We start from the raw sequence: 24870 nt of genomic DNA, 5'->3' as shown, positions 1-24870 counted from the left end.
TAGGAAAAATTAAACTCTTTATTAATGTCAGATCAGTTTATATTCATCATGTAACTTGGAGGCTGTTTTTACTTTAAGCTTTTGTACCATCTCCACTAGGAGTAAATTGGAGTATAGTAAATAATGTCTGCCGTGTGTTGTCTAACAGCATCAGTCATTTAGAAATCTTGTCACAGCAATCTGAAAGTCCTTCTCCATCCTTGTGACTTGGATAATTTTTTTATGGCTTTGGTCCAAGCTATGTGTCTCCTAGTCCAAAGGCAGCAGGCACGTTCCTTTGCTTCTACTAGTGTGCAGCTGGAGCCATGACTGGAATGTCATAAGACATTTTTGATCTGCAAAAATGTGGATTCCTGTCTTGAAATTAATGTCTGGGTACCTGTAAATACGCTGATTCAAAAGACCATTTTCAGACAAAAGCTTCAGTTCTGCCAGTCTTCAGGGTCATGTGTTGACTGTGTTTTGGTAGGGGGAAGCTTTCCAGGGACAGCTTCATTAACATGTTCTTGCCATTGTGGAAGCTGATGCCAGTTTGCACGTTGTGCCACGGGAGCTGTCCTGGCAAACTTGGGGTTGTGGGTGCGCGTGACTTCCCCTGCGCTGTCAGTGAGCACCTCCCTCGCCTGTTTGCTTTGCTCTTTATCCTTCTGTTAATAAATCCCTTTGTAGACATTGGAACACTTGATACAGAGTCCTTGAGGCTGTGGGGGACCAACACTTGAGGCATGGTCAGGTTTGCATTCAGGTAGAGGAAAGTGGCTTTGTGTGTGTGCCAGATGTGAGTCACAGCCACGGGGTAGTTGCTGTGTCTCTCAGTGTTGGTGGGCTAAAGGTTAGTGTTCCCAAGCACTGTGCTCTAGATGCTCTGGAACAGGGCAACAACATTCCCCCAGGGAAGCACTTTTCTTTCCTTCTGGATTTCCAGATGTGGTGTCAGTATTGGTGAGTGGGTGTCTGGTCCACACAATGCAGTACTTGTGAACTGCTGCGTTATGTGCTGCTGAAAGTGGCCGGGTCTGTGCCTTGTAATGTACAAGGTTACCACTGTACAATGTATTTCACAAATAGCCCTTTGTCATGGATGAGGAGGTTGCAGTTATGCTTTGTATAATATTTTAAATACATTTTGTCATGCTGTTACTCTGTGCACTCAACAATGGAGAATGCTGGCTTGTTAAACACCGTGTTTTACAGCAGGTGAACTGGGGTTTCTAGGTTTGTAGTGGCATGTGGAAGTATTTTATCAGAGTGCTTGATACACAAGTGTCAGTGCTCAAATATATAATTAATCTCTAACTTTTGGGTTCTTGATAAACAGTTGAACAGTTGGGTAAAGTGTGCAAGGTGATCACCTTGGGCACTTTTCTGTGGGTGTGATTTCATTCAGGTAATGGCTGGAGTCAGTTCTGCTGATGGCATGGTACTACCACTCTTTGCATAATGGCTGTGTTTTAATTACCTTCTGTGTAGTTTAGTTCTCGGTTCTTAATGACAAATTGACTTGAATTCACAAAAACTAGAAGTTGAAAGGTGTCAGAATAGAGATGCTTGACCTCAGGACAATGTTTTTTCTCTCCTTTCTTTAAAAGATACCGACTCTGAGCTTGCTGGTGTTTTCAGATGGTTTTCCATGTTCTCTGTGTGGCTGTGACACAAGTATGTGCTGTGGGATGGTTTGAAGTAAAGGTTGTCTTGAGGAGGAAAAAGGAAATCAAAACAAGCCACCCAAGATTTGTGATGTTTGGATTATGTTTAATTTGGAACCAGCTATTTTTGGGGAGAATCTTGTTAGTTCTTATACAGGATATACCTTATGCATTTTTCTGTTTGCATGTGAACAATGTGAATATTTAAAAGGTTGGGTTTGGTTTTTTCTGGAATAAATGCACTCATTTGTGAGAGGCCTTTTAGGGGTAACCAAGGGGGATGAGGAGAACAAATGAGAATTTTCCCTAAGTGATAGTTCTCCATTTTGTTTTGGCATTTGGCTTTTAATCACATATTGTAGCAGTGCAAGTTCAGGACACTTAAAAATGAAGCTAAATAACTTTTAAACAGATGATACAAAATATCTTAAGTATGGCTAAGTAGCAAAGTAACTGGGTTCCTACTAGTTAGTGCATTAGTTTTGAAATGAAAAAGCTGTAGTATGGCATGTAGTACATCAAAATAACACACTCCTGTTGATATTCAGAGCTGGTCACTTGTAAAGAACAGGTTATAATTAATCTACTCTTCCTAACTGGATGACAGCTTTGAAGCTCACAGGCCCTTTATTTTATGGAAAACCAGTGTGGGTTTGTAGGGAAATGTGATTAGAGAATCATGAGAATGGGGGAAAAAAGTACCAAAAAGTGATGAAGAGGGCATAATTTATTTTATCAAAGTTGTTTGTAGAATTTGAAATGTGTGTGAGACTTGATGTGCTCAGGCACAGGAATAATTGCTTTGAGTTAAAAGACCATTTTCTCCTTGATTAGTCCAGTTAAGGATTTAAAACATTAATTTATTGCTACATTTTTTAACTGAAATCTGTGCTTTGTAACTGTGAAACCTGTGCCTTGCAACTGTATTTTTGCTTTTGTTTACTGCAGTCATTTAAAAACCAAAAAAAGCACCAAAACCTCTTCAGATTACTGGATCCCAAATTTCCTGTGCCAGAGGTTTTGCTTTCACTCTTTCTGCAAACAGGAGAAGCCAATCACAGGGATTTGGGGGTTTCTGCATTGTTTGATCCCATAGGATATGGGTTTGGGGTGTCCCCCTTTCAGATCCATGTCTGGGATCCTTTCAAAGGCATAATTTTCTCCTTTAATTTTTTTTTTGCTTGTTTGTCTCACAGTGTATTTTGCTGTTCTCCAGTACAGAAAGCAGACATTTGTGTGAAAGGCAGAACTGCCTCACCTGGCTTCAGAGCTTGCAGTTCTCCCTTCCTCATTGAAGCAGGCATTGATGCTGTTGTAGAGAATATCTAAAAAGGGATGGAGATAACAAGTGTGAAAGAACTGGCCATGAATAACTGCTGGGGTAGGGAAATTCAAGCCTCTTATTTGTGGAACTGCTTGTAACATTGTCATAGGAAGAGCCTCAGTTGTTGCTGGAGTCTTGGTCCCACGTTTCCCGGATTAGCACAGTGAAAGTGCATATCCAAAGGATTTCAGTTATTTTTATTTCAGTCTGTATCTGTCTCCTCTCCCCCAGGTGGAGCTGTGAGGCAGTGGCCTTGATTTCCATTCCAATTAGAAATTCTAATGCTGTCCTTCCTTTCACCTACCAGGAAAGGGCCTTCTCTTTAGAAAGAAAAGGGCAGAAAATAACTGTGTGTTTGCGCTTCTGGACACATGTATTTTGAGAGGAAAAAAATTCTTCAAAATCAGATCAGTTCTTAAGATAGTCTACTGCCTGAAAGGGTCTCCTCCCAAGAGGCAAACCCCTAGGTTCATTTTCTGACCCATCTACAGCCCTGTTTTATGAGGAGGTCAGAGGTGTTCTGCACCAGACTCAGGTGAAACTGCTGCTTAATTAAGTGCTATCACACAGGATTCTCTTCCTGTGATGTTTGCTACCCTTTTACAAGCAAATTTGATGTAGTATCAAACCTTTCCTTCCTGCTCATAGGCCTGGTTCCCAAGGGGGTTTGCCATGAACCAAACAAGGATCTCCTCTGGACTAGGCTGAACACTGTGAGCTCACTCACAGGGATGCTTCTTACGTATCTCCCAAGTGATACCCAGGCACTACTCAAAACAGCCACAAATCCATCTTAAGTGATAAAACTTCTATTACCTGGCAGCATCTTGGTGTGGGGCTCTGTGCCTTTAAATAGTTGCTCTGCTGTGCTCAATGACTTGGAAAATTGCTTATTCTGTAATTAAAAAGATCTCAGATGGGAAGTCCTGAGCTTCCATCTGCTGGTTCAGCTTCTTCCTGCCTGATGCAGGACTGTTCAATAAATAATCTTTACAGCTGCTGCAGTACTAACTTCTCACAGAAAGGAGGACAAAAGGGAAAGAACAAAGCAAGAATATTCAGGTATCAGACTGGATCAGATGGAGAAAGAGTCAAGTCTGAAGGCCAGTGTCAGGATTTGTCCCTGTGGCTCACATTTGCTGCTGCAGTTTTCCATAAATATGTTACAGCCACACATCATCTTGGCACCCACAAGAGCATCTCAGTTGTTGCTCAGCAGCAGAACCAGTATGGCTGCAAAAGCACCATCTCTTTCTTCCACTTAGAAGTAAGAAATAAAATAGTGGCTCCTGAATGCACTGTGCTGGGGCAGAGGGTAAGAGAGGTCTCAGACTTGTTGGTGTCTAAGGCTGCACCTCTCCAGCTGGGACAGCATTTCCCCACCTTTACCTTGCAGCCAGAAAAACGTGGGTGAGGCAAGGAGAGGTGATCCTGTCCATGTGGAGAGCAGCAAGTCAAGCAGCAGCATTTTGGGCAGGTTGGCAAAGCTGTTCTAGTGGCATTTGTGGGGTACCAAGGATGGGGTAACAGACACTGTGCCATCAGTGGGGTTTGTGCTGGGGGTTGTGTTCATGTGTCCAAAGGTGCTGTAAAATAACAGGGTGAGGCAGCTGTGTTTGTCATATACTGTTTATTTTTCATGTGGAGCTTGGCTGATAAATAGGACTGAATTAAAGCAACACTTGTGAAAAATAAAACCCAACCATGACTCAGAAGTGCAAAACTGCCCTCCATGTGTCCAGAGATGATGAGGTTCTGGTTTGCTGGAGACAGCACATGAATGTACCTGCAGGGCAAAGGCTTTAGCTTATTGATATCCTAAATGCAAATGGACACCTGGTACAGTATATGGCTTTGTTGCTGGGTACCCACCTGTGACCCTGAGAAACAGCATCTGATAAGAACAGGTCACTGGTGAGTTTTTCTCCAGTTCCCATCCACAAATTGTGGTGCTGTCTCCACTCAAACCACTGAGCAAGGGCTGCTGAACATTAAGTGCTGTGAAACTAAAATGAACAAAAAACAAATGCTAAAAGCCAAGAACAACAAATCCCTGCCCACCTCCATTGCATTTGGACATGGCTCGTCACATCAACAGCACCAGTAGAGAGCAGACAGTTCCCATGGTGGAGGAGTGGTTTGTGATGGGAAGACTTAAGACTTGCAAAGGATCAGAAAAACAAGTGCATCCCAGGTATGAAATTACAGTAACAGGTTGCCTAAGGCTGAGAAAGGTCTTAATTGCATCGTCCCATTGGGCGCACAGCTGGCAGCAGCTGAAGTAGCTGTGGCTCTCCCTTTGCACTTTCCACCCTATTTCCTGCTCATCTCTTTTTGCAGCTCTGTGAAGAAGGAAATACCTTTATTCCAGATGATGAAGTGTGGCACGAGATGCTGTGTACTTGTACTTGTGGTCATCTGAGAAGAGTCTGGCAAAATGTTGCCAAACTAAAATCAGTTACCTCGTAGTGGGGGAGGGATGAAAGCTGTAGGAAACGAGCAGAGTGCAGGGCTAATTTTGTGCCAGGTACCAGGGTCTGTAATTTACCTGCCCAGAAAAGTATCTGGAAGGGATGGAGTGAAAGAAATCTTAGCTACCAACCTGGTCACACTCGGTGAGGTAAGGACAGCAGCCTGGGGGGGGCACTGCTGCCAGCAAGTACAACCACCCCATGTGCTCGGGCATCCTCTTCCCTCAGTTGTTTTCCAAGAGCCACTTGAAGCCCTCCTCTCCCAGTGTTTCCTGTGCTGTCTGTGCAGGGAACCAGCAAGTGCTGACTGGTGGTGCCCACAGCAGCCGCCGTGTCCCGGTGGGTGTGCAGTTCCTGGTGGGTGTGCAGTTCCAGGCAGCCGTGGCACAGAGTGATTTTGCTGCTGTGACTCACTGCCCGAGGCTGTGCCCAGCAGGCTGCCCATAGGACAGGTGGGCGGTGGAAGCCTTGTCCTGCTGGCCAGACACCAAAGCTGATGCTGGGCTGGAGAGCCTCAAACGTGCCCATGTGCTGAGGCAGCTGTGCCAGGTGAGCCTGGGAGCCAAATGGCATCACTGGTGCCCAGCCCACCACAGCACTGTGGGCTGGGGGCATTCCTGTGGCTGCCCATGGGACTCAGAAATCCTGCCAGTCTCTGCAGCCACCATAGCAGGTGCCAGCTGAGGGGCTGAATGTCAGGCAGGTCTGGCTTTGCCCAGCTGGAAGGACAGCAGGGAAAGTTTCACCCATGTGCTCTCCCTGTGTTTCTGCTCGGGGCTGGATGGGTGTCATGGATGGAGCGAGAAAATCCTCGTGCCTAATCCCATTTAAAAGGCTTCATTTTTTCCAACCTTTTCTCCATGTTAAGGTAGAGGAATGGCCTTGGGATCCTCTGCAAGGGCAGTGTGTCAGTGAACACACCTTGGTGAGAGTTTGATGAGAAGTTTGTTGAACTGGCTGAGTACCATGTGCCAACAGCAGCATTTTTTGCTTGTCGTTTGCTGATACATAGCTGGGAGCAGCAGGGTTTCCTAGGAGGCCACATCCCAAGGCCTTGGGATCCCATGTGGGTTTTTTAGAATTCACCAGTCAAAAACACAACCATCTTCAAACTATCTATTTCCCACACCACCACATTCCAGATAGGGCTGTCTTTTCATTTACTTTCTTTCCTTCGAAGTGCAAAGCCAGGGGGCAAACCAGAAGTGATCAGGCAGCTGTTCAGGCACTAAGAATGTGGAGAGCAATCTGATAAAGCAAAAAGCCTGACACTTTACACACACCCCATACAGAGGCTCAGTCAACAAGCAGCACTGAATATATTAAATGGATTTCCATTAGCTCGCCTGGAGAGCTCTCCATTTCAGTGGTATGGTTTGGGCTCTGGGGGGGATGTTATTCGAGAAGAAAAAAAAGTAAAACTTTATTCCCTGTTTCTCAATGTATTTGCTGCAGCAAAGCCATTCTTTCATGTGCCAGAAGAGCTCAAGGTCAGCAGGGTCTGGTACAACTGCATCTTCTCCATCCATAGGCTGCAGCCCACACGTGCCTGTGTGCTGGGCCGGGATCAGGAGCTAGCAGGGCTCCTCTGCCAGCCCCCCTCAGTGCAGAGCTCCTGCCGGCCTGGCCTGGAGCAGCGGCTGTAAAGCAGCACAAGAGGGACAGGACCTGGCACACAGGTGTGTTTTTGTCATTCCCTGGTGCTGTGTCTGGCAGGCGCTGCTGGCTGGGCCTCCAGCACTGCCAGGGAGTGGGGATGGGATAAGCTCTTCCTGAGATCTCCCTTGCTGTGCTCCAGTTAGTTTTCAGCATCTCCCAGAGCACGATCCCTGCTGTCAGAGATACCCCTGGTGTTCCTCACGCTTCTCCCCATCCAGTGGCTGAGTCCATAGCTTGTTCTTCTGTCTCATGGTTAAAAAAATATATCTTTATTTTTCATCCTCATCTCCCTCGCTCATGCTGCTGAGGGAGGCAGAGGCAGCTTTTGGAGAAGAGGGAGGGGAGGCCTTATTGATGACCCAAGGTGGAGATGGAGAGCGGGATGGAGAGCGGCCTCGTGTGGGACTGCTGTTTGGGCTCTGCCGGGGAGAAAAAGCCTGGAGCATTCGGCCACTTCGTTCCTGGAACATCTGCTTCTGCAAAAGCAAAGTGAAAAGATGCTCTTTGAGTATTGCGCAGGGGGGAAGGGATGGCTGTGAGCAGGCAGGGGCTGCACTGTGCCTCTCACCTGGGAGAGAGCAGGGAGCCAAAGCCCTGGAGCACAGCTGGTTTGCCTCTTCTCCTGTGCTCATAATAACCTGGCTTTTATGTGCAAGTTTTCACCTCAGCTGAGACACCCCCAGTGTGAGAACACTGTGTGTACTGTCCCAAGCCAGCTCGGGGGACTCCCTTTGTCTTTTTTGTTTGCGTTGATCACACTCTTAAAAAGTCAGTTTTCTGCCTGAACACCCAACATTCCTCGTTCCCACGACCTTTTTTGCTTCTAGCATGCTGATACAGACCACCCTTCTCCTGAGCTTCCTGGTTCTTCCAGCCTTTATTCCTCTTTCCCTTCTTGAGACAGCCTTGTGCCTGCCAAATACTGGCAGCTGCTTCCCTAGATACCTGGAGCAGGCACCACTCAAACCCATAAACTGGGGGTGGGAATGTCAGAATTTGGGTGTCTGTGTGAAAAGAGAAACACGTGCAGGCTCTATGTTCTGCTTGGAGCTTTATTGTCATTTTTGCTTTGCAAAGCTGAGTGGAGGCCTGCCAGAGCTGGTAGGTGGAAGAGACCACCTCTGCAGTCAAGCAATCTGCTACACTAAGGCAAGTACCTCTACTTACTACAGCAGCTACAGGGCCTTGCATCAGCCTGCTGGGCTGGGCTACAGAAGATGTGGCATGTGCTGTGCAGCTGCTGCAGGAGTCAGGTGAAAAATGCCAAATCTCAGTGCCTTGCTGCTCCTTCTGGGGATGGGGAGCAAGAAGTCTCAATCTTGGCTGGAGCACTGGCAGTCAGGTCACAGGTGATGCTCGGCTGGAAAGGAAAGATCCAGCCCAGACAAAGTTAAGTTGCCATTTAGGTCTGAGAGGAAAATACTTGTGCAGAATGTATGCTGGATTTGCCTGTTTGGGCAGCTGCAGACTTGATCTTAGCTAAGTTTTCATCTTGTTCCTCTCCTCCCCTTCTCCCTGCAGTGACTCTGCTGTGTGCTGACCTTACTACCAGCCAAGGAGCCTGTAGCTGCCCATTTTGTTCTTCCTTCCCCTCTTTGAAACTTCCCTGCCAGCAGAGAGGCCAATGCTGATTTTCCCCTCAGGTTCCTGGTGTTTGCTAATCCCAAGTGTTAAAAATCGAGCACAAATACTGAACTTAACTGTTCCCCTGTGAACTCCCTCTCCTAATTAACATCTTTAGCACATTGGCCTTTATTGACTTAGTTTTAGAGCCTGGATGTTGCTGCAGTGTGGAATGGCAGAACAGTTCCTGCCTGGAGCCACACTTACCAACACCCCACGGTGTGTAACCTACCCCTGCACAACTGCTAGGTCTAAAATAGCCAAGACTTCCTAAAATCTCAACAGTTAGCAGATGGTGGTTGCTCCTGATAAATGGTGCCAGGAATGGGGGAGGATTTCTGTGGCTGAGAGCTGTGAGGATGTCACCAGGGCTGGCAAAGCCCCAAAGCCTGTTTGCAATTCAGTGGTAGGGGTGCAAAACTTCTCTTTAGATCACAGAAATCTGCAGTTCTGTTGGCTTGACTTAATCTGTTTCACCCTCTCAGTGAAAATGACTCCCAACAAACAAACAAAAAAATGTTTGATGTGAAGTATCTTTACCCTGGCCAACCAAAACACTTTGACTTGCTCCTGCCACTTCAGAAAGCTCAGAGGTATAGTGGTGCTTCATAGTGGTGTGGTACCAGTGCTGGGGGAGATCCAAGTGTCCCAGCTTGGCTGGTATCCCATGTGGCAGGGGATATGTGGCTGTACCTTGGGTCATCTGGGCCAGAGATGGAAAGGGGAATCCCACCTTCCTACTAGGGCCCTCAGCCAGGCTGTAAGGACACCTGCTTCCCAGTCCCTGCTTCAGCAAAGGGTTTATGGCTTGAACAAGCTGGTGTATTCACACCTTCAGCAGGGTAACTGCCTGGCCCCTCCGAATTGCCTCCAGCAGTAGTGCTGGATCCACCAGGTTTCTGGCTAAAACCACAACTGCTGCAGGAGGAGGAGGTGGTGTAATTCACTTGCCTCCAGAATGCATCTTTCCTTCCAGCTGTGCCCTAGCAGGGTCAGTAAGTCATACCCTTTGCAGGCAAGGTGCTCCTTGGGCTGTTGGGTGCTGAAGAAGCAGAACAAGTGTTAATGGCTTCCCGAGTGCTGGAGGGTTAGACAAGGCTGGATGTGCTCTGGATCTTTACCAGAGGTGGGAAAATAATTTCAAAGTCTTAATTCAAGCAAGTTCAGGTACAGCCAATCAGTTCAGGGTTTCTTTTTGGCAAACTTGCTTCTGTGAAAAAATATTTTGTCCATTTCTGAATCTCATTGTCTATATGTTGATACTCCTTTTCTTTACAAAGCAAGTGTCAGCTAAGTGTTACTTCTGCTTTTGAGCTGCTGATTATTCCGAGGCCATGTTTGGGTCCAGGCTGCAGACACATGGTGTGGCCTAGACACTCTCCCTGGGTTCATGTTGCAACCTGTCAGTCTCATCTGAGCCCCTGCTGATGTCTGAGGTGCTGCAGCCGTTTCAAGTGCAACCATCCCCAACTGCCTCTGTGCACTGCAGCCGACCCCTTGAAGGGACATCTCATCTGGAGGGACACTTCTGAGGGAGACTGGCACAGAACCCTGCCCTGTGAGCTTTGCTTTCTCCCTGCTGACCTCAATTGTAGGTGCCCGTTTGTGCCCATCCGGGAGGAGGTGGAATGGACCCTGCTGCTTTCCACTTCCACGGAGTGGTGTCTCTGCCACTGGGCCCTCTGTGCCAGGCTGTGTGGTGGTCCCTTCTCACACTACACTTAGGTTTCATGCCACATTATCATCACTTCTGACTCCTCTGTGACTCTTGCAGAAAATGTACATACAGGGGATTGCACAGGTGGGCAAAATTGCCACTGAATTATAGACATCTTGACATTTGAAAACTGACATTTTGACCTTTTTCACAAATGGGCATTTTTTTGTGGGTTACGTGGCCCTTACTTTTAGGAAATTGATGCTAGCATAAAGCATATTATAATAATTATTTGTGAAATAATAATAGCATATTAATGGCATGCAAATTACTGATCTAGGGATCCAGCATGCCCGTAATGATTCCTGTACTTTTAATGTCAACATTAAAAGCAACATCTAACTAACAGTGATAAGGCAAATTAACGTTAATAACAGTTTTGACACTAATAGTAAGTTATCATTATTTTAAAAGTCTTTCCCGTTGCCAAGGCTAAAACTGATTTAAAAAAAGCCACACCACCTCTCAGCTTGCTGTCACTGATGCTTTTCCTGCAACACTGTGAGAAGATTTCACTCCTCTTGTTCTTAACAAAGGTCTCTATGATTGCACCAGATGTCCTACTCTGTGGTCAAACACTAACTCAGGAGATATCTTAAAAGACCTTTGCAGACCAGCTTTTAGCTAATTGGATTTGGTAAAATGTTTTATCAGCAAAGGTTTTCTAAAATGCCATTAGTGTGCAGTGTTGAGTGGGTAGAGCCAGGGAATGGATTCAAGGATTTTAAATTCTTTCCTCTCTGCACAGCCAAACTCATCTCACCTCCTGTGGATTTTACATGCTCTGTTAGCATTAGTTTTATTTATTCAGCACCTATGGCCACAGGACCATCCCACAGGGGGAACACACATCAAGCTCTATGGGCAGTAACTTACAAGGGAAGCTTCAAGTGGATGTGGACGATGCTGGTAAACCAGGGCATTTCATCAGAAGAGTTCCCTTCTTGCCCTCCCCAGGGAATACGACACTGTGAATGAACAGACTGCTACATAAGCTATGTATTTATGTGGCTGAGGTCTGTGTTCTTCAGTGACCACCTGCCTTTGCATGGGACAGAAGTAACTGTAAGATTATATACAGTCTCTGTTCAGTTTTAGGGTTTTCTCAACTGAGTGGCAATCAACACAGCAAGTCATGGCAGTGCAAAGATAAGAACCCCAGTAAGAGGCAGGTACTGTATGCTTTGGTGGCACTGAGCTGTGACACAACAGTGAGGTGGGCTACCTAATTCACAGGTCATCTGTGATGCTTTCTAAGGGTTTGTTTACAAACAAAAACTCTGCTGAGATCCTTTCAACAGAAAACAAACTCTTTTTCACTCAGAGTTTGCAACCAGAGCAGCACATCTGAGATGGTGCCTGCACTGGAGGGTCTGGCTGGGCCTGGGCTTTCACCCAACACAGCTGTGCAGACAGCTCATTGGAAAGGGACTGACTCTCAGCAGGAAGGTCTAAGAAGGTTTAAACAACTGATAAATTCTACATTCAAACTGAGCTCTGTTACCAGTTGCAATTCTGTAACTGTAATTCCCTTGCAAAGGGAATTACAAAAGGAAATTGCAAAGGGAAGTTGCAAAGGGAAGTCCTACAACAAAACAAAGCTTCTTGAGGTTTGGCAAGCTATCAGACTGAAAAATGGGGCCCAGAAATCTTTTGGGGCTCTGAAGTGTCACCAACTCACCACTCAGTGTGTGACTTTGGTTGGAGCAGGTGAAAGATGCTGTTGCACGCTCTGAATTGCCTTTCCAAGGCACTTGGGGATCTTTAGGAAACAGGCTTTGTGAAGCCAGCACGTACCAAGGAGAGCTTTGCAAGTGCTTTAGTTCCACCTGAGCCTTCCCTGCTGGCAGTTAAATAAGCCTGGACACTTGACATGTAAAATCATTTCTTAGAACTTTCTATTAGTAGTGTTTGAAGTTACAAAATTGTCATCTTCTACTGCTGGGTACTGAGCATGAAGAGAACTACTGGAAATCTTTTCAATGGTCCTGTTTCCCTCACTACCACCAGTGGGTATCTCTGATGTCGGTGTGGTTGCATTTAGTGCTAACAGGGCCAACAGACTGCATTAGCCTGTTTGCTCATGTGTTGCTGTTATGTAGCTCTACTGAATGCAGTATCCTGTTCAGCACCACACCTTCACAAAACACAGATATTATCCCAAAGAAGCAACAGCCAGAAGTAGCAAATCGTTCTGCTGCAGTATTGGTATACATTAATGGCTTCAGCAACCAGGTCTGGCATTAGCCTACTAATGGATTTCGAAACAAAGACTGCAGCAAAAGTATCTGCTCTTGATCTGTGCTACAGAGGAGAAATAAAAACCACTCAGACTTCCTGGGATGGCAGAATACCTACCCAAGCTCCATCAGGTCCAAACAGCTCTAAAAAGTTGCCAATAAACTCCCTGGACTTTTCTTCCCATTTCTGAATGAGGTCATGGCTCTTCTCTTCCACCTTGTAAACAAATTCTTTTGACTTTTCCTCTACATTCTTGACTTTTTCTTTCATTTTGTCCACGTGGTTTTGAAAGCGGTATTTCTTCTCCTGTTAGAAGTGTGGTAAGAGTTTAATAAAAACTTTGGAAATAATTAGCCACTGACAGTTGAGAAGAAGACAAAAAATTGCATTAATGTATCACAATACATATGGCCTTGGTTAACTATTCCCATTAACCATTCCCATTAACCATATATTATTATATATGCCCCCTATATTATTATAAATGCAAATCTAACATCTGTGAAACAAAGTGCACAAGGTACATATTGAAAAGACTTCTTTTGTGACTACTGTGTTTAATCTACTACATGAATCTTCCTGTATTTCCAAACTGAATACACTTTGAAAATTCTAGGAATCTTGTGAAGGATACATGTCAGAAACTAACAGCTCAAGCTTAGCAGTGGGCAAAAGGCAAATCTCCCTGGGGTTCCTAGCAAACACTGCTGACTTGCCAGCCTGGATGTTAACTTGGACCAAAATGTCTCTTTGGTTGGATTTGTGCAAGCACAAGGAAAACTCTCTTCACCTCCACACCTGGCTAATACAGAAGCTTCTGGCTATAACACAGATGTGTGCAGGCCAGTGGATTGTGGCCAGCAAACTCCATAGAGGAGAGAGCAAACTCCTAAGTCACACAGAAGAAGAGAGGGACAGTGAAACAAATATTTATGCCCTGTGATCTGTGATTCATCTGCCAGACTACAAAATAAGAAACAGGTAAACAAAACTCTCATGAAATGACACAATTCAGTCTTTCACAAGGGGGTTTCCCAGCTCCAGGGAAGGAGGTGGGAAGTCCTGCTGTGAGCCAGCTCAGTTACAAGGGAGATTTCAGTTATGTGGGTTATCTTGAGGCCTGAAATTAAAACTTGAAACAGAAAATGAAAGACAGTGAACTCTCGTTTCTCATTGGAGGATAAGGTCTGTATGTGGAAGATGAATAATGTGAGCCATCCTTTCAAATGTCACTCTTCCCCTACTTATTGTGGCCTCTGAGCTATTCAGCATCGTTTATGTACCAGCTTCCTAACATACTTTCTTGTCATTTGAAAACTATTTTTGCTTTCCCTAGTAATCTCACTGCTTGGTGGCTGGTTTTGTTAGGGTTTTTTTGGTTTGGGTTGGGTTTTTTTATCCTATTGCATTGTAGAGAAAGTTTGGATTTCAAAATCCTTGCTCTCTGTTCTGCCTTCTTGGAATAAAAAAAGAAATCTGGTGTTGGGTGTGTGGCTGAGCAGCCTGTGGTGGGGAGGTGGGCTCCCTCCTCGTGTGTCATTGTCACCTACAGCTCTAGGAGGAAGGAGGAGCAGCAGCTTTGTTAAAAGCATGAAAGTGTAAGATGGAAACGAAGCTGCTAATTAATAGGAGCAATTAAAACTACCCTCAACTTAACAGTTTCTTTTAAATTCTTTTAAACTGAGTTCTTTCCAGCTATTTTAAAAGCAGCAGGAGGAAGACATCCTTTGTTAACCCTTCCTGTACATTCAGGGTCCTAGGAGAGAGTTTTTCAGAGGGAAATGCAGATCAGTACTTACACTTATGAAGCTGACATTCAGCTCTTTGGCGGTGTATCCTCGTTGGAGGTTGCGCCGGGCGTACACGTCGTAGTCCCGGACAATCCTTGTGATGATGTCTGATGTGGAGATACCTTCGGTTCTCTGTGTTGGCACAAACATTCCTGAGCAAAGTGGGAAAAGAAAGCCTGCTCAGAAAGCACAGCAGGACCAGGCACTGGGGCAGGTAGATGAGGAGGAACACAAAAATGCCTGACTAAAGCTAAGAGGCTTCAATTCTGCCATATTCCTAGTTCTTTCCTGTTGTTCCTCTGTGAGCCTGGGGAAGGCAAGGTTGCTATACCATTCTTTTTCCTCAGGTCTTCAGAAAGACTGAAGTTTGCCCTCTGCACAGTGTCGGCTGTGATGTGGAACTTATTAGATCAGTAGGGACTCCTGAGCCAGGAAGGCCAAACTTCAAAGCTGTGGCAATTCACTGAGCAGTTCTTTTCATGAGCATAGCACTTATTTAATGTTATATACAGGAGCAGGGTGGTTTGTTGCTCTCCTGCGTATTTCCACTCTCCCCTCCTGTGCTGCACTATCTGACAGTCTTTGTTCTGCTGAGTAAAACAGACCAGCCTCTGGCCTTGACCAAAGCCAGGAAGCCCCTTCAGATAAAAGGTGCATTGCAGTCATTGGAAAACACCCTGGAGTTGCCACAGGTCTGGAAGAGGGCAGGGAAGTGTAATGGTAGTGTGAACAAATGGGGTTATACCATGGGGACTGTTTCATGACCACCCAGCCATATCAGTAGCTGCATAACCATCCTCCCTGCCCTGACGAATCAGTCCCTAAGAGAATGGGCCATTTATCAATACTGCTTGTATTTTCCTCAACATGGATAACTATTGCTTTTTATTTGCTCCTCACCGAGACAGGATCACCTGAACTGTTAGTGCAAGTCACAAATGCAATAACAGCAGACTGCTGGCACACCTTGGCTTAGTAGTTATTTACGGCTACAAAAAATTACTACTATCACTTATATGTAATTGCATCATCAAGCTGCTGATGAGAGAGACAGAGCTGTGAGAGAAGACTGGAAATAGTTTTGAAAAAAGAAAAGTAATGCTTTGTCTTAAACATTGCTAAAGCTACTGGCAAATTAATCCACACACGTTCACTTCAAGTAGGCAGGCATTGCTAGCTAATTTTACAGGGTTGGGAAAAGCCTCAGAGAAGGAATCAAGAAGCTTAGCAGCCTCTTGTGACTAGATGTTATGTGATATTTTTTCTTTCTGATCTCTAATTAATACTCTGCTAAAAAATAGATTACTTTAATCATGAGCAGAGATGTTTCTCTGATCGTGCTTTTCAGGCTTGCAGCAGTCACTCAGGAAACTATTTTTAGAAGCAGTGAAACCCATTTTGAGCCAAAAACCTTTATAGACAGGAGCTACAAGAATACATGAACAAAATCCAAACCTTACCTTTGTTAATCCAAAAGTGGAACTCTATGCAAACATTACCTTTAGTCACTGACTTGGCTTTCATATGCTTCATGTGTTGGACTGATTCATATTTTCCAAACTAATTGTTCACAGATGTGCAGAGGTTTAGTCATTGCAGAGTTACCCAGCTCACTGTTGCCTATATGCTCTCCCACCTACTGAAGGGAGTGGGGAAATAGGAGCTCATGAGAATCTACACAAGGAACTCCACAGTTCCCATCCACTTTTGCACTCTCCGAGAACCTCATGTGGGAAAATGGGAGTGCTGGAACTAAGGAAAATGCACAAATGCATCCACAGCACTGGTCTATTTAAAACAAAACCCCTAAGAGAAAGGGGAAATTCATTATTGTAATAATGCTGTTCTGGAGTATTAGGACTATTACAGCACTAGATCTCAAAACTCTTCATAAATAAGGTAACGCTATTGCCAGTTTATATGTAACAAAATCCATCCACACAAGACTCAAGATGCTTCTCTGGCATCTCGCCATGACAGACAAACAACAGACCCCAAGTCCCTGAAGCTGCAAGTTCATACTCTATTCTGCAAAGTTTGAATTTCTTATCAGGACATGTGCACTGCACCCATGCCCAATGACAGCAGAGAAGGGTGTGCCAGGTTTGGGCACTCTCACGCTCAGTCAGATGCAGTGACACCAAGAGCTCCTGTCATGTTGTCCTGTGTACTCAGCACCTCACAGAAGAAAAGCAAAATAGCTGCCTGTCCAGCACATGTGCTGGATGTCCCTTGGTCACCCGTCCTTACCAGAGGTGCCTTTTTTGCACTGCCTAGTGAAGTAAACTGGCATTGGCTCTGAAACTATAGAACAGTAGTTCCCAAAGGAGGGTTGTGAGTCTGACACCACAGGGAAGTTCACAAGTGGAAAAAGAGCAGGAACTGCTGCTATAAAAAGCTTTTTCCTTCAGCTCAGGTCAATACCTGGTCTGCCACTGTCATTGTATAGCTTGGGAAGGTGACTTTGCACAACAAATTACCACCAGGCAGATTGCTCTGGAATTTTTTTAAGTTTCCAATATACATGTTTATGTAGACCAGATAGAGGTTGAATTCACCAGGGTTCAAAGCAGCATCTCCAGGGAGCAGGAGAAGAAAGTCATCATCTGTTCCTCCTCCCCCACTGTTCACTGTGTTAGGATACATACTGCTGGCAAACAGCAGCTTAACGTTATCTCCTCAGATTTAATTCAGCTTCCTTGAACTGCAGAGATACAAACTCCTAATGACTTCAGCATATTCATGTTCAGTGTAATATGGTAGTCAACCAAACTGCTAAATATGCGTGGCAAATGAATTACTCTGGTACAGATTTAAACCCTCTGCCAGTGTAATGAAAAGAACCCTCAGTGCAAATCAGAAGTGGATCCTAACGACTCCTGAAGGGTGCCTGTGCTTGCCCATATTTAGGACTGGGATGTGTCAAGGAGTCATCAGTTTGCAGTTATCAACAAATGACTGAAGTTGGCTGGGCTGCTGTGGGAACTAAACTCATTTTCCTCCATTCAAAACTCTTAGTCAAGCACCATAAAATTGTTTTAAAAACCCAGATGGGACTCTTTCATGCCAGATCTGAGTGGTTTCCTTGGGGTTATGGCAAGAATTCAGTCAAGGACATCCTTTGTGGTTTTACAAAGTGCATCTTTCTGCTTAAGTCAGGAGTACCTACCGTTAGAGTGTAAGAGAATGTGATATTATCTCTACTGCCTCTCTCCCAGCAGTTGTGGTTAAAAGGCTGTTAAAGAATTTGAGCTGAGGCTGAAGAGGAAGGTGTTAAAATGTGAAGTTGCCCTTACCTGCCTCCTTTATGTGTTTGTATACATCATCCGAGCCAGCGGAAGAGTACGGGATGTCATCGTGGGCTACGAAATCAATCTGCCAGCAAACAGAAGAAGAATCACATCCCACCATCACTGAATTTGGTTCACTGGGAGGTTGCTTTTGTTAAGATTCATTTATGTTGCAAGGCAATCAGTAGCATGTAAAACACTCTATCCTGCCTTTTAGAGGACACAGGGTATTTTTACATATTGCACTCTTGCCATTAATAAGAAACATGCCTTTAATTCAGGACTTCAGTCACTACATGACAAACTTTCCTGGTTCATGATCTCCTTTTCTGAAAGTCCATTTGTGAATAACTCTTCAGTGTTACTTTGCCCTTAAAAATCCCAATACAAATATCATCACAGTACATTGAGAAAAAAAAGTCAGGACAAATATTTTCTGACAGAGATGGAGGCAAGCAATGGTATGTATTTAATTTCAGTGACTGGAATTAACTGAATTAAACTACTAGAATTTCACATGTTTACTCTTAACTGTCAGTCTACGAAGGGGAAGGAGAAATAAAGGGAGAAATGTACCTTATGTTTTTCAAGGAACTCGGGTGTCAGTGTCCAGGGTGCATCTCTGATGACCTCATCCACGTAACGACAGTGTCTGAGGGCTTCATATCGCTCCGTTTCATTCATCACAGTGAAGCCTTTGAATTTATGAGTTAAATCATCACTGCAAACTAAAATATGGAAATATCAGCAAAATGGGTCCACACTCAGCAAAATTAGCATGACCAGCAGTTGATTATTCCTATATAATTCCATTAAGCACTTAATTATTAGCTTAGCAATTTTTGGTGTGCTCCAGGGCATCTAAGAGTTCTGCTCAGCGTTGGCAGGTACAGCCACATACTTCTGAAAAATCCTTCTCTTTCTGGAGCTGCAGCCAGAGGCCAAAGGAGATATTGTAGGACATCTCAGGTGGTACCATATACACATTAAGGTAAATCAATCCCATGGTAAGTGGGGATTTCATGGGCTGTGAAATTTCAGGAATGATAGCCAATGCTTTAAAACCAATGAAAAAGTGCAGTGTGGGCAATCACAGAGTTCTCACTAACTCCCTGTATCACAAAATGGCTGAGGTGGGAAGGTACCACTGGACATCACCTAATCCAAACCCCCTCCTTCCAGCAGAGCCAACTACAGCAGGTTACTCAGCCATGTCCAGTAGTATCTGAAGATGGAGACCTCTCAGCCTCTCTGGGCCTCTCTTCCCACTTTTCATTCTCACGTAAACAACGCTCTAAATGACAAATTTGCCAACAAAGCTCAAAATCACAGTGCATCAGTTTCTCTACTAAATAAACACAGATGGAAAACAAGTCATGGCAAATTTTATAGGAATTTGTCTCCAAGTTTAGCTTTGAGTTCAGCAGGTTTCACAGAAAGAAAAGTAAAGCTTGTGCCATGCTTACATGGGAAATCGCAGAAGGATGCCCCAAGGAAAGGACTGGGAGAAGCCATATGCTCTAGTGAAATGATCAGAGTTAAAGGTCCATAAATCCTGCATCTTCAACTCTGGATGTACCAATACTTTTGTCACATTGCTTTTATAATGAGAGGAAGTAACACTCATGTTACCAGAGGACTGTAAAAGTTAGGTTTTATCTTTCTACCCACATAATATGGTGTGAAACACAGTGACCTTCTCCACAACCGTAAGTCTGTCCAATATTACAGCTACAACAGTCATTTGACACCCCTCATGGAATAATGTGATACCCATTTATAGCTGAGTTGCCAGTGGTTGTCCTTCACCACAGGTCAAACCTGTGCCTTTAGATCTCACTTGTAATGAGAGTCTGTAAATGTACTTGACAAATGACAAATGCAACATTATTAGTGCTGCAGGGAAGTGTGAGAGCAGCCCTACAGCTGCTGCTTCTTTCTAATTTGAAAACATCAACCTATGAGGCAAAGCACTGGCAAAGATGCAGCCTTTTTGAGATCTAAAATGGATGTTCTTGCTGTGATGGCCATTAAGGGCCTTTAAAGTAGGAAAAATGTAGGAAGGCTCAGGTAGCCCTGGAGCCTGTGCAAAATTCAAAGCCAGCTAACAACATACGTATGAATTTCAGCTACTGAAATGCCACTCTATCCTATTTTGTAATTTCTGATGCCTGCTGACAAGAAATTTAATGGAGATCAAAGCATTCTCAGTAGAAAGATCCCTTCTGAGACTGTATTTGTATTTATTTACAGCCTTTATGCCATCTTTAAGCTACCCTCTCCTGGAAGAAAAGGTCTACTAAAATTATTGGAAAATAGTAATTTTTTTCTTGAATTCTGTAGAAAGGTTTGATTTTATTTTTTGATCACTGTTCATGTGCAGTGCAGACACAGCATCTTTGTACTTCCTTTTGATTCTGTCATCCTGCTCTAATGACTGATTTCGGGAGGTATAAAAATCTATTCATAAAAAAGTGATCTTAGGTCCAAATAATTATCTTCAGAACAAGAAATAGAAGGGGTTGGTTGTGGTGCCCACAAAGACACAGGACACCGGTGCTCTTGCAGCACAAATTGCATGTGGGTGTGCTACACAGAGTGCCTTGCAAGGAGAAGGTGCTGATGAGTGCTGGCTGCTTTGTCCTTCATTCCAAAAATAAGGGCAAAGTGAAGCTATTCCATGAATTTCAAAGGAGCCAGGCTTTTGCCCCAGTGCTCCTTCCCTTATCTGGGACACTCCCCAATCCTTTCAAAGCAACAACGAATGTTCATAACTTGTATTTTTATTAAACCTGACAGTCTTGCACCTCCACTTCCTTCTTCTGCAAGTTGTTTGGCTCAGCAAGAAAACAAGAGAGTTCTTAATGTTTTGTTCATAACAAGGGGATGTCTCCTTTACCTCCCAGGAAGCTCCATGGGAATTGCCACAAATCATAAAACTGAGTAAAACCAAAAAGTATGTTTATAAGGCGATCTTGTTTTGCTCTGTGTTGGGTCTTTCCCCTCCTCCCTTTCAACTCATTTGGGAAAAATATGCAAAATAATGCATCTTACAGTGCCTGAAGGTTTAATTCATGTTTGCTCTAAGCACTGGAGAAGCTGAATGAAGGTTGCTGTGAAATGTTTCTACAAGGCATCTCAATCCAAAAGGTGCAGGGAAACTGGAACCAAACCACACATTTTATGAGGCCTCATGAGAGTGGGGCCTGCACAGCCAACTGGGCAGGAAAGAGTCACTCTCCAGCAACTCTTTGAGCACAGGTCAACTGCTGAACAGCTGTTAAAGAGATGCACAGTGAGAAAACAAGATATTTATAGGGGGAAAAAAAAGGTAAGAAAGTAACCTGCCCAGGGACACTTGTGAGCTGAAAACTACATTCAACTCATGACCTATGTTTGGGTCTTCAATGACAATGGGCCAGACTCAGCTTCTCTGATGAAGTTGAAGGCTAAGTCTGAACCTGGCAGGCAGGGGTCATGGGCTGTGCCTGGCTGGTGAAGGGACTAAGGAGCCAGAAATAAATGAGCAGTTGTTCTCATTCACTCATCTCCAAATTTGAACAATTTTGAGCAAATAACTGAAAAAGGTAAATTATTCATATAGAGCTATTTTAAGCTCAGAGTCATGCAGGCACCTGCTTTAACTAGAATGGGAATTGTGCCTGTGCTGCTGAGGGCAGAATTTGACTTTTACTTTAATTGATGCAATTGTAAGATGTAATTCAAGGCAAATCACCTACAGAAAGCCCTCGGAGGGAAAGCAGCATTCAAGTCAGAGCGTATAAACGGCTGGGGGTGCGTGCTCAGCAATAACTCCCTGATACTGAAGCACAGAAGCAAAAATCCAGTGCAATAAATAACTCTAATCTTACCTCCTACTAATAAGTAGCTATTTGGGAATAGAGTTTTGGCTTGCATAAGAGCTCTAGCATGGCCAGCGTGGAAGAGGTCAAAAATCCCATCTGCATATACTCTGACAGGTCTGTCAACTGTGGAGAGAGAAAAACAACAGTGATTTTTTCAGACCCCAAATGAGTTGCACTTAATTCTACTGGATAGGTTTTTGTTCCCAGATCAGATGATTGTGGATATTTACCCCAGCTCTGATGTTCAAAAGCAACATGGGTGAACTCGCAGTGTTTCATACTGCACATTACTCGTTCTTTGCACTCTCTGCTGTTTTCTCTCAGACTAAGCCTATTTATTATCATCCATCATCCCCTATTCTAATTTAGCAAAAATGTCATCTTTCTGCCTCATTCGGAGTTCCACCATATGTCTTGTTCTTTTCTCTCTGCTTTTCTAATCAGTTTTGCCTTACGGATTTTTCCCCATCATCTCCCTTTTCGTCCCCTCTTCCCTGTGGCTTGCTGTTTTCCACAGCTTACTGCTGTAAAAATGTATTGCTTACCTCTTCTACGTAAACCTTTCACTTCCCTTTTTTCCCCTTTATGTGAAATCATCCCGCTTCCTCAGCCCAATCACACATGTCCAGATAAAGAAATTGGCATGGTTTCTTGCAAAGGGCAAAGGACCTTTAAGGCCTCTAAAGGTCTGATGTAATCAACAGGAACATCAGTGAAAGAAGTGTTTTCCAGCATACAGAGGCAGTATGAGAAGAGAATCCAGAAGGTAGCCACTACATAATACAATTTTCAGGCTGGCTGGAGTGGGCTAGCAAGACTTCTTTCCAACAAACATGCATTCACAAAAACATCAAACTCTAACTTGAAACGTTTTGTCTAACAGGAGATAACAGTCCTGTAGTTGTTGGTTTCTTCTCCATTACCTGCTAGCACCAGATATCAGGCTGGCCCTTTTGCTTTTGAGTGGAAGGCACAAGTGAGCATTAATTATGTTGTAAGGAAGAACCTGTGCTTTGGGAGTGCCCAGAGTCCTGCAGAAGCAGCTCTCTCCACATACCTGGAGTTCCCAGGCGGGCTTGTGCAATGGTTAGTTTCTCATGGGGAGCTTGGCACTGACAGCTTGTTTCATCAGCAAACGGAGCAGGTGCCGTCAGGGTCTGGAAGGAGGAAAACAACACAAAGAAAGTAGATGTATTATTTCCATCAAGCAGTTTCAAAAGAACTGTGGCAGGATGCTGCAACCAGGCTTAATGCTGGTTTGGTCTCTGGAGATTTTTGCTTTTTGGTTATCCCTGAGCACACACAATTCACACAAGGTAAACTGATGAGGAAAATAAAGCTTTCCAAATACACCATGCAACTTAATTCTTTGTCTCTGTTAGAGGAGCTCACGCATTTTTGAGGTGGGTGAAGGTACACAATTTTTCTGTTTGCAGAACAAGTCAGGTTTGATGGCCTGAGCAGCTTAACCCTTGACTTGGTCTCAATGACTCCATAAGCCCAGGATGAAAAATGTATTCTGTTACCTGTAAAAAATAGCTGGATAAACTAATTAGGATTTAGTAAGCTGCAAATGAGCCACCTCTTAATAAGCACCCACTCCTTGCACTGGCATCAGTATAGATAACTGGGAGTACAGGTTGTTTTGTTGAGGTTTTAATAAGAATGTCGTATAATTTTGAGGAGCCATTCAAAATAAAGGCAAGAATGCAACCTTAAGTCCCACTTAACTAGAGCTGACTGAGCTGCAACTCCTTTCTGGTCTGACACATACTGTAATAGCACTAAAATACTCTAACTGTCAGCAGAGCACCACAAGGGTACTCACTCTGAAGAGCTTATAACCTAAAGATACATGAGACAGAGTGAGGATGTGTGAAGACTGATGTGGCATTATCTGTCAGGAAACTTGGTTACAGAAATTGTATTTTCTGCCCATGCCTATGTAAGAAGTTATCAACCATCAGACCCTCAGATATTTATTATCTACCATATGGTCTGATATGAAAAAAACCACACTTCTACAGCTTTTGGCTTGAAATCCTTACAAAATCATAGCGGAGTTTTGGTTTGATTTGTTTTTGTGAGATGAAGTGGTGGTTGAGACACGCTGAAGGAAATCTATCACTTACTTTGCCTCCACCATGATTTAAGTGGGACCTCGTGGCCGTGCAGCTGTGACCTGTCTGCATTTTCACAGTGACCACTTGTGTGATGTACAGTTGTCACAGCAGTTTGAGCACCAATGGTTGATCATACCAGAATCTCTTTTTGACTTTACACTTTTTTTTTCAGATTTTTGATACTGAATGCTCAATCATTGAGCATTTAGCATTCTTTAGCATCCCTGAGACACTTGAAGACGTCATGCCTAATTGCTGCTGATCTCAGGGTTCATTGGTTTGTTGCATGGAAAGCCCAGAGGACAGTAGTAAAACAGCAACAAAGACTTAAAGATTCACATCCAGTTCTTTCTGCTGATTTACTATTCATTTTGTTTACTGAAAGCACTGCAATTTTATGTAGGTTTCTTATTTTTCCTTTCCATTTTTCTTTAGGGTTTTTTTTCCCCCATTATCTCAAATGTTTTAGGAAATCACCATCGTTAGCATCTGAGTGATGAAAATCACAGCATCTCTGCACAGATAAGGTTAAAAATGGAGAAACTATGACCAATCCAAGTTTCTGTCTGGGTTTTGTGGATGGGAACTATTCATCAGGCCACCCACGCTGCACAGGGTAGAACATTACACGTAATCATACAGTGCCAGCTCCTTCCTTTATTTTCTAAATACTGTCTTTTTGCTTCTGGCTTTGCTATCACTGGGTGCTAATCTGTCTTTTTATCTCCAAGCAAGGTCAAGTTACATGGCAGCCCATAAAGCCTGGTTCCTGCTGGGATAAAGAGGAAGGCAGAAATGTTAAAACAATAATGGCTATGGTCTGAGGCCTGTAACTGGTAATCAGCTCCTAGCTTGGCAGAGGTTGTTTCCTTGGAGGTTATTTGAAGAAAATAGGCCTGGTTTGCAGGAAGATATCTCTTTTTCCCCACAGGCAAACACCGTGGTGCTTTTCATCCACGTAACCACCTTTGCAAGACAGAGATTTTTCTTTCAGTCTTTGCTCAAAGGAGAACAACCTCTATTAGCTTCCCATCAGTCCAGCTTTTGTAAATGCTCATCATTAAAGTCCATTTTACAGATCAGGGCTTAGAACCAGACCTGTCAATATTCCTATTACTCT

The 24870-nt window shown here is 44.0% G+C and overlaps 1 protein-coding gene across 3 annotated transcripts in view; it reads right to left on the bottom strand.

The window, feature by feature from the left end:
* Window positions 1-4583: 4583 nt before the first annotated feature.
* PCYT1B (phosphate cytidylyltransferase 1B, choline) overlaps window positions 4584-24870 on the bottom strand; it is a 39998-nt gene continuing 19711 nt past the window's right edge. For 2 of the 3 annotated variants that reach the window (XM_051795099.1, XM_051795098.1), the window contains exons 2-8: window positions 22685-22784; window positions 21634-21750; window positions 18338-18489; window positions 17768-17846; window positions 14481-14623; window positions 12799-12987; window positions 4584-7576 (exon numbers count right to left, since the gene is read on the bottom strand). In XM_051795099.1, coding sequence (XP_051651059.1) covers window positions 7370-7576; window positions 12799-12987; window positions 14481-14623; window positions 17768-17846; window positions 18338-18489; window positions 21634-21750; window positions 22685-22784 — 987 coding nt within the window. In that variant the 3' untranslated portion in view covers window positions 4584-7369. Of the gene's footprint in view, window positions 7577-7600; window positions 8461-12798; window positions 12988-14480; window positions 14624-17767; window positions 17847-18337; window positions 18490-21633; window positions 21751-22684; window positions 22785-24870 lie in introns of those variants that run through there. The other variant, XM_051795100.1, reaches the window with a different exon arrangement.

This window comes from Manacus candei, unplaced genomic scaffold (genome assembly GCF_025592945.1).
Source record: "Manacus candei isolate 608988 ecotype Guabito, Panama unplaced genomic scaffold, ASM2559294v1 h1tg000041l, whole genome shotgun sequence".
NCBI lineage: Eukaryota > Metazoa > Chordata > Aves > Passeriformes > Pipridae > Manacus > Manacus candei.
Note: the sequence above shows the minus strand (reverse complement) of the source record. Positions and strands in the feature narration are given on the sequence as shown.